General features: G+C 33.1%; 2 protein-coding genes across 7 annotated transcripts; one reads left to right on the top strand and one right to left on the bottom strand.

The window, feature by feature from the left end:
• Positions 1-761: 761 nt before the first annotated feature.
• Positions 762-6,742, bottom strand: LOC111997128 (protein TRIGALACTOSYLDIACYLGLYCEROL 1, chloroplastic). 5 transcript variants are annotated; one of them, XM_065775128.1, is made up of 4 exons: positions 6,609-6,742; positions 5,510-5,617; positions 2,135-2,395; positions 762-2,045 (listed from the first exon to the last, which is right to left on the bottom strand). In XM_065775128.1, exons 3-4 carry the CDS (start codon positions 2,179-2,181, stop codon positions 1,037-1,039), a joined length of 1,056 nt encoding a protein of 351 aa, XP_065631200.1. In that variant the 5' UTR covers positions 2,182-2,395; positions 5,510-5,617; positions 6,609-6,742; the 3' UTR covers positions 762-1,036. The 5 variants fall into 5 exon arrangements, with proteins under 5 accessions (XP_065631200.1, XP_065631202.1, XP_065631199.1 ...); XM_065775130.1 differs by having other exon boundaries at positions 762-2,053; positions 2,135-2,389; XM_065775127.1 differs by having other exon boundaries at positions 2,135-2,389.
• A 9,539-nt stretch (positions 6,743-16,281) lies between these two features.
• Positions 16,282-18,636, top strand: LOC111997125 (trihelix transcription factor ASR3). Of its 2 annotated transcripts, none has more exons than XM_024029178.2 (2): positions 16,282-17,559; positions 18,092-18,636. In XM_024029178.2, the coding sequence occupies exons 1-2, from the start codon at positions 16,860-16,862 to the stop codon at positions 18,439-18,441; spliced, it is 1,050 nt and encodes a 349-aa protein (XP_023884946.2). In that variant the 5' UTR covers positions 16,282-16,859; the 3' UTR covers positions 18,442-18,636. The 2 variants fall into 2 exon arrangements, with proteins under 2 accessions (XP_023884946.2, XP_023884947.2); XM_024029179.2 differs by having other exon boundaries at positions 18,087-18,330.
• Positions 18,637-20,633: the final 1,997 nt, after the last annotated feature.

Here is a 20,633-nt window from a genome sequence, read left to right as displayed (position 1 = left end):
TAATAGTTGCCCAATGAAATTGATGGCTCGCTCATAGACCTTCCCTTTAGCACCTCAAACTCACATCCTCTCTCATATAATTTTGACCACAATGGTTTTTAAGTGACGTTTGTGTAATGTTGCTTTGCAGTTACTTGACTAGGCTTACCTATCATAACATGTCCAACACTCCAAAGACACTGAGTTAATTGAAATGTTAGCAAACTCCTGCTTTTTTCATGTCACCCTATAATAGTCTATGTATATATGTAGGTGCGACTCAATTGGAGTTGCATACAATGCACATGTAAAAGGAGATTGTAACTCATCTTTGACACATCTCTTTGATTATAAACTCTTGGTACTCATGGTTGACGCCTTTGCCATCCAATATCAATTTGGACATATAGATTTATACATTGAAATATAAACTCTATAAACATCTTTAAAAGATTATTTTAGTTTTAATTTTGAACTCATTTTTCCAAAAGAGAAGTCTAGAAAAACGATTTTTGAACTTGACCTTTGCAAAGACGATTTCAGAATACTCGCCTTTTGGAAAGACAATTCTAACATAGACTTGTTATCTAGCATTGTCAGATATGTTATGTGTTGTGTATACCTGAATTTGTCCGTTCAAAAGGGAATTATGAAAAGGCTCCCAAAATATTCAAAGTGATCCTACTTTGAAAATTAATTATTAAAAAAAAGTACCATTAACCAAAATCCCCTTATTCATTTTTTGATAAGTTAAAATCCCCTTATTCATCTTGTCTTGAATATTAAAAAAGGAGGAATCAACATTGCCTATAGAAGTCCTTAAACAACAAATATGGAAGTCAACATATAATGGGGGAAGCGACATCCCCAACACTCCCCACCCTAAAATATAAAGTAATAGGAAGGGGAAACCAAGCTGGAATGCACAATGGCTAAAAATCATAAAGTAGCAACTATTTATACATGATATGTGTTTTGCTCATCTAAATTCTAGGCAATATCCATTGACTGACAAGAATGGCAGAAACTCCCATTAAACAACAGACTCACCAACTGTTTATACGCAACTCTTAAGTGAATCTCCAGCGCCTTGGAAGAATAAGTAAGAGAGTGCAAAGTCAGCCATAAAGATACCAACAAGTGAGATAACCACAGCTGAAGTAGTAGACTCCCCAACACCTTTAGCACCTCCCAAAGTAGTAACCCCCCATGCACAGCTCACAACAGATATTATTGCACCAAACACTTGCGACTTTATCATCGCACTAATTATGTCCCAAGCTCTAAGTGCTCTCTGAGCAGAATCCAAGATAATGTTAATGCTAATCCCATAAACACTATCAGCCAAGAGCGCACTAGATGCCAACCCCATTGTGAAACACATAAGAGTCAAAAATGGCAGCGCAATACAGGAGGCAATTACCCTAGGAGTCACAAGATAATCAACAGGGTCTGCCCCAAGGACTCTTAATGTGTCAGTTTGCTCAGAAACCTGCATTGTTCCTAACTCTGCTGCAAATGCACTTCCAATTCGCCCCGCTACAACTATTGATGTAACCACGGGGCTCAGCTCCCTTGAGAAGGCCAGTGCTAATACCCCACCAATAGATCTGTTTAATCCCAATCTGGTGAATTCCCTAACAAATTGGATGGTGAAAGCCATCCCAACAAAAGCTGAAGTTAGAAGACAGACACCCAATGATCTTGGCCCAACTCTCTCCAGCTGTTGGATAGTATTCCTCCAGTGGACTTTTCCCTTTATTGTCCTGATAATAACCTGCCCTGCCAGTATAGGAACTGTCAATCCCCTCCACAGATACCTAGGTGGTGACCATTTGCTAAATAAAGTCTCTGGTTCTGAATTAGGTGCGTGGTTGGTATTTGTATCTTCTTCTAACACATGGACAGATGGGTAACCATCATCTTTGTTTGGAATAGCACACAATCTAGTTGGTGGCACAGGCATTAGAAATTTATAAGTCGAAGGTCTTACTGCAAAGTGAAGTTGATAAGAGGATTGCATTTTTGTCCGCCTATCTGGATTTATAGTGTTTCTTCTGCAAATTCTTTAAAACTTAAATAAGAAGTTGATAGACATCAAGCACAATGCATGTGCATGCATGCAAGAGAGGGAGAGAGAGAGAGAGAGAGAAACCTGTTAGAGAAGTACAAGGATGAATGAAGATGTGAAACAGTCTGCATGGTCTCCAGCTGTTGATAATCTGATTTCAGGCGTTTGTATGGTAGAGAGAGAGAGAGCCAGACAGGTGACAAAGATTCTGTAATCTGTGTCACAATACCTCAAAAAATTATGGAACCCAATATCATTGGGTGGAATGGGCTCTTCTAAAAACACTGTAGCCAAACAGCAGTGAGACCAAGCAATAGTTGTCTCAATTGAGGGTGAAACCTGAATCTACCAACAAAATTATAAGAAATGGGATGTGACATGAACAGAGTAAACAGATAATTATGAACTTCATCTTCAAAATGGAAGAAACTATCAATAAAATAAAAAATTCAGTGAGCTATAAGTGGTCCAATCAACAGGGATCAGGTTAAGAAGTGTAATAAGTCAGTATCAGGTTTGGGGAATCCCATTATACTATATGAAGGTAAGAAGACATCCTGAGATTCTCTTATTATCTTGGAATTTGCTTTGTAAAATGTTTACAAATAATTTCAGCACGTATAGCCCATACATAGAAGAACATTAATAATGGAATAGACACAGTCTTAATCTTAGCTTCACTCAAACAAAACAATAAAACAATCAGATATAGCCATCTTAGGTTTGAGGGAAAAAAAAAATCCTCAAGCTCGTCTCAAGAAGTAAAGGATGAAGTTGGATGGGGTGTGATAAGTCCTAAGTTGAAATTATACCAACAATTTAAAAAATAAAAAAGTGAAAGAAATTACAATGCAAGAATAATGCTATTTTTGTGAAGGAAAAAAGCCTCCCAATGAAAAAACCTAGTATAACTCATCAACTCTATATAAGAGGCAACTTGAGTTCTTTTGTATCTATTATTATTTTTATGGATACAATGGTATTTCAAACCTATGGTGTCCACTTTTTTTTGACAACAAAAAACTTTTTCAGTGGAAACTTAATTTTCATATCTTCATCTCTTATGCGCCGGAATGCATCTCCCAAAAAAAAAAAAAACCACTTAGGCTTCATTAAAATGCTCTAGGCATGACCTACTAGGAGAATTTATCATTTATCCAAGACTTGCTAACCAGTGTTATATCAACGCCATCCAAAACACCCACTGTTACTAGATGCAAAACAGGGCATTCACATTGGGTGTTAAAGTGACTTACAATTTTTCAATTCTTGTTTAAAATAGATTTTCCAAATTTATCAAACAAAACATTTCAAAACAGTTTTCTATATTTTCCATTTTATCAAATTGTATCGATAAAATTTTCAATATTTATACCATGATCAAACAATATTGATGAAAATAAGTGTATAACAGATACAAGTGTTGAGCCATTGAGATTTTTATTAAATTATGTTACTAATTTAAAGGCAAATTGTAATGGTTTGATTGGAGATATGATTGCATCCTTTTCTAAGCATGAGTGATTTGGATGCATTATTGAAAGCTCTCCTGAAGGTTGATGCCTTGCTCACCTTTCTGTGAAAGTGTTGCACCTCTCAATTTGAGCTGGAGGGTTTGTAAAAGATACCTCAAAGATGAATGTTTGATGAAACTATGCATGATAAACAAATAAAAGATAAAAGAATTTAGCTGGATTGGCACAAACCCAGTTATGCCCCTAACCATTTTCTAATTGTTTGGTGCCTACAAATCATCAAATTATTGGACTCAAAGAATTTATGACTCTAGCGTTTTTCCTAGAACTAAGCACGAACCCTACTTTTTGTGCATCACTTAGTGCAAACCAGCTCAATTCTCTCATGACTCATCAATTAGAATAGCACAGTAAAATGCCATGATCTGTCCTTCCTAAAGTAGTTGTGAAAGGTTTGGGAGAGGGGGGGTTGAATATGCTTATAAAGTTTGAACACGATTTCACCAAAGTGCAAAGCCAAATCTCCAAGGGCCTTTTAAAATAATTCCCTTATTTTTACAGCCATGTTAATCTTCTTAATATCACTCCACTATTATGATAACTGTTTGAACCATTAGTTAGATACAATTTAACTATTAAGGCATGACATATCAGGTCCTACATGGACCATAACAAGCTCTATAGTCATACAATTCCCAAATTGGTCTAATATACTAAATCACAATTTTCCTCTATCCATTATCTCATCAAACAATTAGACATATTGCCAAATAAATGGTGGCAAAGGAGTCGTGCAGAACCGGTTATAATTTACTACAACCATGTTTCATACAAAATATCATCAAACATGTAATGCCAACAACATTTTTAAAACAATCTTATAGCTTCAAAGAATAAAAAAATTGCAGGGAGAGTAGAATTGGAGGTCAAGCTGCTCTGAGGCAAAAGAATTATACGCAAAATAGGGAGTGGCAATTTGTAAGACCCCATGCAAGAGCCCAATCAAACAGAGTTCTATTCAGCAACAACTCCAACTGGGCCCTTGATCTTTCTTCATCTTCAAAAATCTGACTAATTCACTCAAACCACAATAGCCACATCAAACATAACGGGACGAAATTTCAAATTTCTAATGAATGATTCCCAAACCAATTCCTCGACCCAAACAAGAGATCCAAATTACTAGTAATTCACAAACCTCAAAAGTATGTGCAATCCTCTCTCCACAGAAACCACATCATACACAAAGGAATTGCCTTCCAAATTTCATCGCTATAATGTTCACCAAAGTGTGCCCTCCAACATTTGCTTCCTCCCAAAAATTCTTCAAATAGTTCAATTATCGCCTTTTGCATGACCCAGCAAACCCAAAACAAGCAAAATACAAGACCCCACATTTCTTCACCTATATCATTATGAAGATATAGGTGCCCTGTATCCATAATTATCTCCCAATACAATTCACACATGCAATTTCCATATACTTCTCCAATGGGTACTAACTATCACCGTCCGACCGCAACATAAAAGCCTTGTTATAGGCGTTATCTTGAAAGCACTTGGCAGAGTATGTATAGTGTTTGAAGAAAAGGAAAGCAATGATTTTTTAGTTTCGAATCTAAGAAACGTTGGGTTTCAAATCCAATGAAAGACTATTTCAGAGATGCTGCATTGGAAAATCACAACTTGGTCTGACCTTTCTTAACATGGTTTCAGAAAAGCAAGCTCTCTCTCTCTCTCTCACACACAAACACAGTACACCATCTAGTACTCCTTCAAATTTTAAAACAACAAATACACATATGGCATAAAATCCCAGCAAATAATCAGGAGCATAATCGATCATGGAAATTATTTTTATTTAAAATTCGATAATAATAAAAAAAAAAAATTGAAATTCTTGTGACAGACAGAGATATATAGATAATAGCTATAGATGCAAAATAAAATAAAAATGTAATTGTGGAAATGATAGTTACAAAACCTTAGCTAAAAAAGTATAAGAACCATTTGGGAGTGAGACTGCAGAGAGTGGCTTGGCTGTGATTGTGTTGTGGAGTGTGTTCACTGCGTTTCCTCACTTCGCTGGTGCCTGTAAAAAGGAGAGAGAGACTTAAACACTACATTAGATAAAAACAGAAATTAAACACAAAAGCGAAAGGCAAGGCACAGTTTTGAGAAAAACATTAGAATTAGACCCCACTTGAGCAGCAAAAAGAGCAAAAGCAGTAGCAAGAAAAATGAAGACACCAAACCCAGTACAAATTTCACAAGAATCTATGAAGGAACACAACTAGATATATAATTTTACTTGAACAGAAAATAGAATAGAGTAGATAGTATCATATGAACTCAAAAAGTAAGGAAATACTCTCTATGGCAGATGCAGTTGTGAAATTTTTGAACAAATGGAACCAATCGACCCAGAAATTTGTTAAGGTTGGTTTGTAGGTCTAACCCTGTATCAATACATCTTAATACACCTAATACCATCTCAACAAACAAATAAACAAACAAACAAAAACCCAATTTCACGTATTCCCTCAGCTCCTGCGTCTCCAGTCACAATCCTCACCGGACCTCCATTTGCCGCTGCACTACCTCACCGGACCTCCATGTAAACCAGAAAATATATTGCAAGTTTAATACCAGAAATACACTTTCAAAGTCTTCATATCACAAAAATCTTCCAGTCAGGCATTTTGACAAACACCTTGTAAGCACTTTCAAAGTCTTCATGTCACATAAGTTTTCATTATTTCCTATAACAATTTTAACTTCGACTTGGCTTCTGATGCTTTCGTTATTATTGTGAATTCCCACTTAATTCCTTCTTTCATTAATAATGGGCAAGTCTGCATAGCTACGAACATAGAACTCTTATAAATATCTAGACATTTTTCAAGTCAAAATTTGTAGATGCAGCATTGGCCATTATTAATTCGTCCTTACCCCGCAAAACCCATATATGCCCTTATTTCAAAATACCAATACCCAAACCGTGAAGATATCAAAATATAGCAATGGCCAAATCAATCAAAATATAGCAAAACCCATCAATATTGAGGACAAGAACAAATCACCTAGGTATGGCGAGGCAGTGCGGCATCAAACAGAGGTTCAGTGAGAATTGCAGTTGAAGCCACAGGAGCTGAGGAGGAGGGAGTGAAATTTTGAGGAAAACGTGAAATAGGTTTTTTGTTTGTTTGTTGAGATGATATTAGGCGCGTTAAGATGTATTGATTTTACAATAAATTTAAGTAAAAATTTAATGTGACATGTTTTTATTGGCTAGTGTGAATTAAAAGATTTACACCCGTTTTTATTAAATTTAATTTCTTTATTTATTAGTTAAGATTGAAAGTTAATAATGTGTATATATATATATATATATATATATGATAAAACAAAAAAATTTGATGTAATTTTTTTGAGGTATATTTGGAGGTAATTTTTGGATAATATGTATTGGTCAATATCCATTATTGAATTTATTAGTATTAAAAAAAATTCCCATAAGCCTTTTCCGTATTTTATAATTTATATCAAAATTTCTTTAGTCATCTTCAGTACATAAAAATCATAAAGATTTATTATATAGATTTAATATTTATAAAAAAAAATTATTAAATATGGCAGATGTTTTTAATAAAATTTGTGCAATATATTTTTAATGTTAGATACCTTCTATAAGACATCATTGACATTTTTAAAAATATTATTAAACTTATCTGAATCAGTTGGGCCAAATCAACCTAATACACCGTCCATGCATTATCCTACTGTGGGGGCGAAGGTTCAATCAGAGAGGATTGGGCCTGGTTTGAGCTTAAAGAAGGCTCAATTGTGCGCTAATGAAAGAGAATTAGGATCAAACCAAGCATTTCAAATCCAAAGTTAAAAAGATTTGGCCCACAGAAGACTTGTTCGAAAACCGACCACCACCTGGTGTTTCAAGAAGACCAACCTAAAGATGGTTTGAATCAAAAAACCCTAGGCCGAGGAGAAGGGCAAGCTCAGAAGCATAGGCAGGCAATTGAAGATTATCAGCTACACCTAGAATACATGTAATTTGGCAAAAGAATAATAATTTACTCAAGTGAAGGTTGGAGGAAACTTCATGATAAAGCAACTATCTCCTCCACATTAAATACATTACACCAACCAGCCATGCCGTATTTATGGCCGAATGACCCTCTTAAATAGTGCTCAAAAAGCCTGTTACATTCACATCTCAGCCTCAAAAGGAGGTGAGAGGAAAGATGAGACAAGTATCTCACTTGAAGAATCATCCACCCTACAAGTGGACAGTTGAGATGGAAGCAACTAACCTATAAATAGAAAAAGATCCATTGTGTTAAGGGATCTAAAAAAATAAGATTAAGTCTGGAGAGAGAGATTATTGTAAAAAACTTGAATATTATATTGTGATTATCACTATGTATTAGCCTTCCTTGGACAAACTGAGGTGAGTTTATAAAAGAAGAACTTTCTTCATTTATCATATTTTACAATATTTAAATCTTTTTACTTTAAATTTCTTTTCACTATTTTAAAAGTAGTTTTTAAGCCCATCTTTACAAATTAGTTGTTTCGATTAAGGGCCCAACTCAAGAGAGTTATTCAGTTTTTACCCCATACACCTACCAAGATAAATCTAAGTAAAATTTAAATGTTGGTTTTTATAACTTTATTTCATATTTGATATATTATAACAAATGCACCTAAGGTTGATATTTGGTCCGGGGCATTTAGTTTTTCTTTTATTCTCTTGTAAACTTTTTAGACTATTGAACTTTAGACCATAAATTTAAAACTTAATATATTATTTAATCTTGGATTAATTGCACTCCCCCCTTTAACTATGGGGTACAATTCAATCTCCCCATAAACTTTTAAATCGGGCAATATCCCCCTAATGTATTGGTAATATGCAAAATACCCAATTGTTATTACCAATTTCTACTAGCTTCACAAATTTAAAGGATATATTCTTTAAAAAAAAAAAAGATTATATTATATCTATAAAAAAATATCATGTAAAATACTAGGTATACCCTTAATTGAAAAAATTAATAATTTTGTTCATAACTATGGCGAGTTGACATCTCATCACATTGTAAAAATGTTGTGAGATTTTGTTGTGTTTGAATAAAAACTCATTATGAATTTTCATAACATTAATTTAAAAAAAAAATAAAATTAAACATTGATTCTTTGTGTTTTAAATTTTAAGCATAATTTTGGTTTTTTTATATTTATTTTTTTTATGTCTTTGTATTTTCATTAAAAAATAATTTTCACTTTTATATAATATAATGTTGTCCATTTTTTTTTTGAAAACTTTAGTTTGGTAGTTGAGAGAGAGAGAGAGAGAGAAGAAGAAGAAAATATAAAAATAGAAAGATGGTACGGATAATATTAAAAAAATTTCTTAAAAAGGGATTGTTGAGGTTAGGTGGTTTGGAAATAGGATTGAGTTAATTAGGAGAAGAGACAACTAAGATAGTGTAGAGGATACTTTTGTTTTTTTTTTTCCCTATGCCAAAGGCCCAAAAGCCTGATCCAACCCACGAGTGACACTGGCCTACAATCTTCATTCTTCATTCAAAAGGCCACTATGTCCAAAAGGAATCAAGCCCATAAATAAGCGCAAAAAAAAAAAAAAAAAATCCCAATTGCAGCCATGGCAAAAGCCCATGAAGATTAGATTTAGAAAAGGAGGAAAATTGGTATGGCAATTAGGGGTAGGCCTGAAATGCCTGAGTTTTGGTTTTGCCATGCAAATATCAGATTTAGAGGGTTTGTTTAGATACCGTTTATTATTGAAAACTAAAAATACTGTAATAAAATAATTTTTAAATGTGTGAATAATGTCATGAGACCCAATTTTAATGAAAATTTTGCTAAAAAAGTACCTGCGAGTCTCATGAACAGTGCACGAGACCCACCATCCAAAAACTCACCGCTAGGAAACATGCAAAACGTGCTTCCAAAACTGGCACATAGTGGGTTTGGATTGCACTGAAATGAAATTTTAGTGCGTTTGCATCTCTGTTAGTGGGTCCTGTGCACTGTTTATAGGATCCAAAAGTTGTCTAATTTAGTAGAATTTTCATTAAAACTGGATTTCACAGCACTATTCACATATTTAAAAATTATTTTGTTACAATATATTTAGTTTTCAGTAATAAGCAGTATCCAAACATACTCTTAAAAAAATTAAATTGAAAAAAAAAAAAGTTGAGTCTCCCTCTCATTTGTGGGATGACATGAATATGACGTCTCTATGTTGTACATAAATTTGGGTTGTAAACTATTAAGGGGACAAAAATCTTAAATGAAACCCATGAAATAATAAATATCTGATATTTATTTTATTTCTTATTATGAAATATTGTAAAGAATCTTATTATGAAATATTTCTTACCATGCAAGACTTAGGTACAATATTTAAGTATTGTTCCTTTGGTCTCTCTTTCAAAATTTTATCATGTGAATTTTTCTTCATGTGATAAAAGTATATTTTTTTTTAATTAAGTAATCACATGGCTCAAACTTAAGTGAAAAACCTAAAGAATAACACCAAAAATATTATACCTAAATTTTGTCATTTCTTATTATTATTATTATTATTATTATTATTATTATTATTATTTTGGGTAAATATATGAGATGTAATTAATTATAGAATTTATGGAAGTGGTTTGGATATGTGGGGTGGGGGTAGCACCATAGTTGGTGTGGACATCTGATCTTACATACACGTGGTCTCGCATCTCTATCAAACTCCAAATTGAAGTTCTGACACAGTGGCCCACTATAAAATAAGGAAATATAGTAGTTAATATAAAAAAAAAAAAAAAAAAATCCCAATTGCAGCCATGGCGAAAGCCCATGAAGATTAGATTTAGAAAAGGAGGAAAATTGGTATGGCAATTAGGGGTAGGCCTGAAATGCCTGAGTTTTGGTTTTGCCATGCAAATATCAGATTTAGAGGGTTTGTTTAGATACCGTTTATTATTGAAAACTAAAAATACTGTAATAAAATAATTTTTAAATGTGTGAATAATGTCATGAGACCCAATTTTAATGAAAATTTTGCTAAAAAAGTACTTGCGAGTCTCATGAACAGTGCACGAGACCCACCATCCAAAAACTCACAGCTAGGAAACATGCAAAACGTGCTTCCAAAACTGGCACATAGTGGGTTTGGATTGCACTGAAATGAAATTTTAGTGCGTTTGCATCTCTGTTAGTGGGTCCTGTGCACTGTTTATAGGACCCAAAAGTTGTCTAATTTAGTAGAATTTTCATTAAAACTGGATTTCACAGCACTATTCACATATTTAAAAATTATTTTGTTACAATATATTTAGTTTTCAGTAATAAGCGGTATCCAAACATACTCTTAAAAAAATTAAATTGAAAAAAAAAAAAGTTGAGTCTCCCTCTCATTTGTGGGATGACATGAATATGACGTCTCTATGTTGTACATAAATTTGGGCTGTAAACTATTAAGGGGACAAAAATCTTAAATGAAACCCATGAAATAATAAATATCTGATATTTATTTTATTTCTTATTATGAAATATTGTAAAGAATCTTATTATGAAATATTTCTTACCGTGCAAGACTTAGGTACAATATTTAAGTATTGTTCCTTTGGTCTCTCTTTTAAAATTTTATTATGTGAATTTTTCCTCATGTGATGAAAGTATATTTTTTTTTAATTAAGTAATCACATGGCTCAAACTTAAGTGAAAAACCTAAAGAATAACACCAAAAATATTATACCTAAATTTTGTCATTTCTTATTATTATTATTATTATTATTATTATTATTATTTTGGGTAAATATATGAGATGTAATTAATTATAGAATTTATGGAAGTGGTTTGGATATGTGGGGTGGGGGTAGCACCATAGTTGGTGTGGACATCTGATCTTACATACACGTGGTCTCGCATCTCTATCAAACTCCAAATTGAAGTTCTGACACAGTGGCCCACTATAAAATAAGGAAATATAGTAGTTAATAGCGAAGAGAGAGAGAGAGTCGGCGGATTGAGATACTACTGCATCATACAATTACCCTTCAGTAATTCACGGCAAAGGTGGAGCTACATATATGGGAGGGCCCCCCATTTTGAAAATTTCCTTAGAATTTATATAATTATTAAAGGAAAATGTTAACAAATATTGTGTTGTGTTTGTTAAGGTTGCACTAATGTAGGTCACATTTAATAAAAAAAATGAATAAATAAAAGAAAAAAATATAAAATTGACCCCACAATTTATTTTAATATTTTTTTTTCTCTATAAAACTAACTCCACAACTTAAAAGTTGCAAAAATATGACATAAAGCTGCAAAAAAAGTACTCTAGATTGTAGTTAACAGGCACCTTACGATGCCAATTAACACAACCCTTATTTTAATATTTTCAAAATTTAGCCTACAAAAATAGGAGTTGCCCTCCACCCTCCAAATATTTGAGTTAGTCCAATGATTCACTTAAAAAAATAATTGGTTTAATAGTTATAAAGACATAACTTTATTTTTCTCAATTTATATATATTTTTTTGTAAAATGAGCTTTTATATTTGTTAAATATTTGATAAAGTTTGGCACAAAAAATATTTAGATCTATCCTTTTCAACCTACTATGTGACGATTAACAAATCATTGATTCATTTAAAAAAAAAATCTTGTGACTAAAACTACACATAAAATGTCTCTTTAGTTGTTATATAATAGGTTAGAACAAGATAGTTTCATATATGTTTGGACTTTAGATCCTAACTTATTCCTCCAAGTTTTGGATCATTCATGTTTTTGAAAATTTCATTAGTTCAATTGAAATATTTTTTACTTACTTTAGTATAAAATTTGATCATTTGTATTTAAAATGAAACTTTTTAAGAATTTTATTATGAAAATGGTAAAAAATGATTTTTATTTTATGAAAGATCACCATCAAACATAATTTTGATTGAAAATACTAAGCTCTTTTTTTGTTGGGTGTGTGTATATATATAACTTATCAAATAAAAAGTGTGTGTATATATATACATACACACACACACACATATGTGGGGTGGGGGGGGGGGGGGGGTGTATATAGTAAATTATAGTTAGTTGTTTGTCACTTTTATATTAACCCATTATTTTTTCTTCATTACTTATAGCCCACTATATCAAAATTGAGGCAAAGTTTTGGCATAAAAGGGCATGGTCCTAAATTTTTTCTTACAATCCAATGAGGGATATTAAAGTTGAAAAGGTAAAAAAAATTTAGAAAGATCAATAGAATTTTTATCGAATAAACTTTTACATATCACGTGGTTGGTAATTACATGGTGAAATAGTGCTAACTATTGCACAAGATCCAAATCCCTAATTTGTTTGATTTATTTTATTGGGTAAGATACAAAAATCATCCCTTGAATTTAGGTAAATGCCACTATTCCTCTCCTCCATTATTTATATTGACTACCCAAACACTTGCATATATAGACCCGGTTTGAATAGCACTTTAAACCACTCAAAGTCGCGTTGCATTTTCTGTTTTTTTTTTTTTTTTTTAATTTTAGCAGCCGGATTTATTGACTTTTGTGAGAAAAAACACTGTGCATGTACTGTGCGTGTACTGTTCATGCACTGTTCACATATTAAAAATATTAAAAGTGGGTCTCACGGTACTATTCATATATTTAAAAATTATTTTGTTACAGTGTTTTTAGCAACAATCAGTTTTTAGTAACTTTTAGCAACAATAAATGCTATCCAAACATACTCATAATCGTTGCTTGGGCAAAAATTTCTCTACATTTTAGAATCAGAATGTACTTTTTATGTTTTACCTAACCACAGTTGATGCGATTTTACCATAATTGATGCAAGTGCTCTTTTGTAGTCAAATCAAGCGGTCAAGCCTTGGAAGAGAGCGAAAGACTTAAAGGAGTAAAGAACTTTCAAATAGTTTAAGCGTGGATTTTGTTTATGGGGCAAATTGGATATTTTTTAAGAACAATTTTTAAATCTTACCTTAGAAAAATATTGAAATTATTAAAAATTTTATTATTTTTATCTTATTTTATTTTGCATTTGCCAATGACGAAACTACCCTTAATTTTGGTGTACCCTAAAAACTGCAGGCTAGACTCCAAAAACTAAGAACGAAAGAGACTGGTCAGGGTTCTCACGAGTCATGACCCCCATAACATAGAGCTGTCCTCTCTGGTCAAACCCTAGTCAAACCAGTAGCCCCTCTCAAACTCTTACAACTCTCATGTCCAAGCTGGCATAATAAAAAACAAAACAAAAAAAAAAACAAAAAAAACAAAAAAGTTTCCTACGTGGCATCCAGGCTTTAAATGTCCTTGCCTCAAAAGACGAAATTGACATCTGTATTTTCTTAAGAGGACAAAACTGTCCTCTTCGTCAGAACTCACAAAATCCAAATTTTGGGGGTGGTCATGTAAATTAGATGAAGGATAGGGGTTAAATTTTAACTTGCAATTATTATATATATTCTTTGCGATTGCATGGGATTTATATGAATGATGATTTGTGAGGTTAACCAAATGATTAGGATTTAGGGGCTGTTTAGCCTTTTGATGTAGATTTCTTCTGCTTGATTTTCTTCAACAAATTAAAGTATTTGTACTATGGTGCTTCGCACTCTATCATTGACACTACAACTACAAGTCTACAACCCATCCACCATGCACACATTGGCCCCCCCATTAATTAGTCAGTGGTCTGAGGTCAACTTTTTTTTTTTTTTTTTTCCTTTTTTCCCACAAATTTTATTATAACCGATGGTGATAAGTTGTAAATAATAGACAATAAAACGGTATCAATAGTGAGTTCATGATATATATGATTTAAACACGGTCTACACATTAAAGTAAATTAATGTTTAAATTTGAGATAAAGACAAATTATCATGAAACATTCATTATAAGTTGAAATTCTCTCTCTCTCTCTTTATATATATATATATATTAGTATAAATGATAAACTCATATGAGAATTAATAATAACTTGATAACTCAATAATTGTTAAGTTTATTGTGAAAAATAGTGTGCATGTAGCATTGTTCATATCAATTATATTGATACCATTCTAATTATAAACTTAATTTTGGTAACAAATCATTTAGCTAGTGAGTACAAACTTTCATCTTCACTATTTTTTGTCAAATTATAGTTAAGTTCTTTTTGCTGAATAAGTATAGTCTTAAATTTGTGCTGAATGTTATATTAATGTTTGTGAATGATTTGTTAAATAGTAGCTTTTAAAAAATAATTTCACTATGAACTAAACCCTAAACCATAAAATTTTGAAATATGGAATTTTTTTTCATCTATAGGATTCAGACAGTTTGCCTTGCATTTAATGGAAACAAAATATAGCTTAATATAAATTTTTAAAACACATAAGTAATTTTGAAGCTTAAAGGAAGTATCAAATGAAGTTGTGCCTTTTAGGATGGTAGTGTTGCAATATTTGGTTCATCACAAGTATTCTATACAAACAAAAGTAAGTCTGCACAGAGGAATGACACAAAATATCATACCTATCTGATCAATGTTCTGGGTCTAACAACTTTTTATTTTTATGTAGAAGACAAGCTAATTATTATTTTTTCATCAAAAAAATTATAAAAAGTACAAAAGGCCTTAAAATGAATTTAGGTGAGGAATAGACTTTCTTATAGGTGTAACATGTAGTCGTTAGATTGTAAGAGCATTCGCAATGGAAAATTATATCCTATCCTATTTTTGTCATTTTAAAAAGTTACTTTATCAATTATACCATACCATTTTACGGCACACCCAACACCCCAAATTTTATTTTCCTATTTTACCTATTAAAATAATATATATTACTTACTAAAATAATATAATATATTCCAATACAACTCTCTTTCTCTCTTCTCCTTCATTTCTCTTCCACTTTATCAATTAAAATATATTATAATTTTTACAATTGTGCTACAGTGTCATCCTACATTTAGGATGGCACTGTAGCACAATTGCAAATTTTTTTTGCAATTCTGGCGTTTTACAAGTCCGATTGTCAACACCTTTTTGTGCCTTGATTGTACTTTTTCTCTACATTTCTTATTTGCAAATGCCAATGAGAATGCTCTAATAAAAGAAAAGGTCTTCAACTAAAGTAATTTTTTTTACCATATTTCCCATGCACCTGATGAGAGTGATGGAGATGAATTTTTAATTCTTTTTTTTTTAATTTTGAAATATTAATTCCTTTATTATAATTTGTGTATGTGACTGCATGTCATATTCTATCATTTAATTTTTTTTTGTTATTGATGAGCTATGAGCCGATGAGAAATAAAACAGACAAAATTCTTTGTGGTATAGGTGGAAGTGCAACTGAGTTCATTCTCAAAAAGAGAGGCAAATAGAGTCATAGTGTCATAGAGTCCCACAAGCCCTACACTTTTGGGACTGGCTTCCATTGCAGTAACTTTAAGTCTTTTAACACACAATGAAATAATGAATACTTGTAATTCAAACGGGTGTGATGATTGGGGGCTTGACCACGTGTAGTAGGGGTAGTGGTAGTCATGCTCATACACATTAACACAAACACCATATCTTTTCTTTTCAAATCTCTCTCTTTCTCTCTCTGAAATTTTTTGGGGTTTGTTGATCTGTCAGTTTGAATGGGTTTGCTTGGCCTTTTCTTATAATGGTACGCTTCATGACTCTCTCTCTCTCTCTCACAGGGTTCCCCTTACTCTGTGGGGAGCACTGGTTTGAATAAGTAGATTTAGATTTCACCTTTAAACTTTGAAGATTTTTGAAGATTTTAAGGGGAGAGAGTGCAAATCAAAGATAAAGCTCCAAAAAGGTTGAACATTTTAAGAAAAAGGAGTAGTAGAAAAAGATGGTGAAAACATGCATCAACACACCTTTGGTGTATCACTACTTGTAATGTAATCATTTTCAGATGCTCACATAAACCACAAAAATCATGGAAACAGCAAGACCCCATTTTGTCTCAGACTGTGTTATGGTTATGGAGCCATTGATCCATATGTTTAGGTATACCTTAATTATGTTTTACCTGAACTAGAAATCTTTTGTGGGATTTGACTAGTTTGAACTTTGAACACACACAAACACATCAAATCAAAAGAGAGATATATAAGGGCCCATTGGAGATATATAAGCCACTCTTCTTCCATCTTTTCTAGAGACTAGCTCTCTCTCTCTCTCTCTCTCTCTCTCAAACACAAGCACACACACCCTCTCTCTCACTCGTTAGTGTGTTGCTTGCATGCATTTGGTTGATGGCTGAACAAGGGGGTAAAAGTATAATGAGGGACTATAGGAAAGGGAACTGGACGCCAGATGAGACAATGATTTTGATTGATGCAAAGAAGATGGATGATGAGAGAAGAACGAAGAGGACTAGTAGTGGGGACACTAGTAGTGAAGGGAGGAACAAATCTATAGAGCCAAGATGGAAATGGGTTGAAGATTATTGTTGGAGAAAAGGGTGTTTGAGGAGCCAAAACCAGTGCAATGACAAGTGGGATAACCTTATGAGGGATTACAAGAAAGTGAGGGACTATGAGAGGAGGAGAGCTGAGAGAGGGGAAGGAAACAATGTTGAAGGGTCATATTGGAAGATTGAGAGGAATGAGAGAAAAGAGAGGAACTTGCCCACCAATATGTCCCCTCAGATATATCAGGCTTTGGTGGAGGTTGTGGAGAAGAAACTAGGAGCAATTGTAAGTCAAAGGGTTGTGGTTGGTACTAGTGGTGTGCCTATGTCTGTAGCTTCCAATCCCAATATTGGCTTTGTGATGGACAGACCTGCTTCTTTGCCTCCAGTACAGCATCACATCCCTACTCCTACTACTACTACTACTACTCCACCTCCAACATTAGCACTACCAGCACCACCAGCACCTAATCTTCCTCCACTGCCATCACTAACAGCACCAATTCCTGCTCTAACATGTTCTCAGCATACGCCCACAGTAGGTACTCTCTCTAAATGAATCAAAAACCTCTCCATCTCTTTTATGCATTTTTCAAGTTCTAAGATTAGCATATCAGGAGATAATATATTAAGCAAACTCATATGAGCATCAGCAATGTAGGTATCATTAATCTCTCTGGAGCAAAAGCTCTACTTTATTTTTACGTTTGGAAAATTTTGGCCATTCATTTTTCCACCCAAGGAAAAAAAAAAATTGATGCCTAAACTTCACCGTATGACGTACATTTATTATGGAATTTAATTTCTCTTCTATGCAATGTACTTTCAGCAGAATTGTAAAACTGAGATGCACAAAATTTAATATCATACCACGCGCAACCATGTATATCTGTTTTATTATTAATTTATTCTCAGAAGAAAATTGAAGGTAACATTTTGAGTGATTTCATCATCACTGTTGATGGTTATAGATGAATGATAATTAATATTTTTCAGTCAGTATTTTAATTTTTTTTTATTTTTGGTTTGATTTAATTCCATATGTATATGATTTGGAGATGTGTGATAGCTCAGATTCTGATACGAGTGAGCATTCAGACTCACCAGCAAAGAGAAGGAGAAAAGGAGGTGAAAGTGGAGAGGGGACCAGTGGCACTGCAAATGCAAGCAGCTCATCACATGAAGTGGGCACTGCCATTTCCAAAAGCGCTTCTATCATAGCAGAAGCCCTTCAAGCAAGCGAGGCGAGAGAAGAAAGGAGGCACAGAGAACTTTTGAGTTTGCATGAGAGAAGGCTGAAGATTGAGGAATCTAAGACAGAAATCAGTAGGCAAGGCATTAATGGCCTTGTTGATGCTATCAACAAACTTGCAGATTCCATCCATGCCTTGGCTTCCCACAAGACCCAATCAGCTCCAAAATGATCTTACTTTACTAGTAAATAAACATTATTAATATGCATTTAATTATAGCTAAGAATTAAAAGAGAGAGAGAGAGAGAGAGAAAGAGCAAAAGAGCGATTTTAATCCTATTTTGTTGGGTGTACATAAATTCTAATCTCATTTGTGCATGCTCTATTTCATGTTTGATTTACTTTTATCAATAATTCTAATCCCATTTGTGCATCTGTTTCATGTTTGATTCACTTTTGTTTACCAATTTCTAATCCCATTTATGCATGCTCTATTTCATGTTTAATTGATTGACTTTTCTTAACAATTCTAATTAAATCTCTATTCCATGTTTGATTCCCTTCTATCAATAATTCTAATCCCATTTGTGCATGCTCTATTTCATTTTTGATTGACTTTTGTTAATAATTCTAATCCTATTTGTGCACTTTTCATTAAAAAAAAGGTCCCATTTGTGCATGCTCTATTTTATGTTTGAATATTTTATTCACTTTTATTTCTAATTCTCTCTCTCTCTCTCTCTCTCTCTCTCACATTTTGACCCTATAACCTAAAGGCTTAGGCTTTAATTCTATTATAATGTTTTATAAGTGTGACTTGATCAAAAAAAGTATTGTAATGTATGTAACACTCACGTATTTACGTAGAGAGTTAGGCTCTAATTCTATTATATTGTTTTATATGTGTGACTTGATCAAAAAAAGTATTGTAATGTATGTAACACTCTTACGTATTTACATAGAACTTTCACTCACAAAACTTATATATATACACACACACGTGAAATTGATTTGGCACAACATACCTCATCTATTCTCAAAAAAAAGAAAAAGAAAAAGAAAAAGAAAAGGGGACATCACAATTTAATGACTTTGTATAATCTTTTCTAGGACCACTTCATCAAGACCAAACCATGATTGATTTGTGTGACATCGAACATGTGCAATGAAGTCCAGAACACCTTATACTTTGCAATTACATACAATACGGTGCATTTGAATTTGTCGCTTTTGTCTACAAGTCACACAATCAGAAAAGCTTTGAATATGCATAGAGATAGTAGTAACTCATGCAAATATGGGTCTAAGAGTATCCACATCAGTGAATGCATAAATGTGTATAAATGTGCAAAATGGAAAAAAGTTATTAATTTTACACATTTTGAGTAAAAAACACCCACATCAGTGGGTGTAAACTCATGTATAAATGCACGTTGTTACAATACCCGTGTAAATTTACACGGGCACTGTAGCATGTGTATTTATTATTTTAATAGTTTTTCCTCTCTCCTCTCTGTACTAACTCTCACCTCCCTCTCTTTCTCATTTCATTAGAGACTCAGGCGCACAGCTCTCTCTTTCTCTCATCTCATCAATTTGGGCTGCTCTAGCTTCCACCGATTGCCGAGGAGCAAATCGAGTCCGTCGCCTACAAGATCGAGCAAGCCGAGTCGCTGAACGAGTTTATCGCCTACAACACGAACGGAGTTCTCTGACGGAGAAACCTGAGGCTTTGTTCTGAGCATCGAGGAGTAGAAATTAGGCCACCACGTTGACGAAGACGAAGACTTAGACGCCAAGGAGCAGCTCTATCTTTCTCTCATCTCATCAATCTTTGGAGTTTTTTTATTTTTTATTTACTAGGTTTGTTTCTTTTTTTTCTTTTTACTGGTTTTCTTTGGGATTCCGGTGTGATCAGAAGCTGAAGGCGTCGATCTTGAGAGAGATGGTGGCTAATGAAGGTGATTGTGTGGGTTGTGTTGGGTCTGTGAGAGAGATGAAACTGTTAAAGAAATGAATATTTTATTTGAATAAATGTGTATAATAGATGAACTGATGTGGATGTTTTGTAAAAATGAGAGTATAAAATAGAAAAAGTAGGTTTTAAAGGTGCAAAATGTAAAATTTTTTCCACATACTGATGTGGATGCTCTAACATGAAAAATCCTCTTTAGAAAACAAATGAAAACCATATCAATAGCGTCCCCTTGGGGGGGGGGGGGGGGATTGTAAGATAGCAATTTGTAATTGGTAATCATCTTTAAATGATATCCATGTTTATTATCTACTATTGTGAATTTTTATTTGAATAAATTACAATTTACCTTTCTTATGATTTGTTCATAACATAATTCTAAAAATTTCTATTGCTCTATTAGAATCTTTAAATTTTGGATTAAAATGAAGGAAACAGCTAATAGAGA

Source organism: Quercus suber, unplaced genomic scaffold (assembly GCF_002906115.3).
Source record: "Quercus suber isolate HL8 unplaced genomic scaffold, Cork oak 2.0 scaffold_105, whole genome shotgun sequence".
NCBI lineage: Eukaryota > Viridiplantae > Streptophyta > Magnoliopsida > Fagales > Fagaceae > Quercus > Quercus suber.
Note: the sequence above shows the minus strand (reverse complement) of the source record. Positions and strands in the feature narration are given on the sequence as shown.

Coding starts and splice junctions, on each gene's coding strand:
- LOC111997128 (XM_065775128.1), bottom strand. CDS start 2,181: ATGCAGACTGTTTCACATCTTCATTCATCCTTGTACTTCTCTAACAG. Junction 2,046..2,134: donor TCCTTGTACTTCTCTAACAG/GTTTCTCTCTCT, acceptor TAAGTTTTAAAG/AATTTGCAGAAGAAACACTA.
- LOC111997125 (XM_024029178.2), top strand. CDS start 16,860: ATGGCTGAACAAGGGGGTAAAAGTATAATGAGGGACTATAGGAAAGGG. Junction 17,560..18,091: donor TCAGCATACGCCCACAGTAG/GTACTCTCTCTA, acceptor GTGATAGCTCAG/ATTCTGATACGAGTGAGCAT.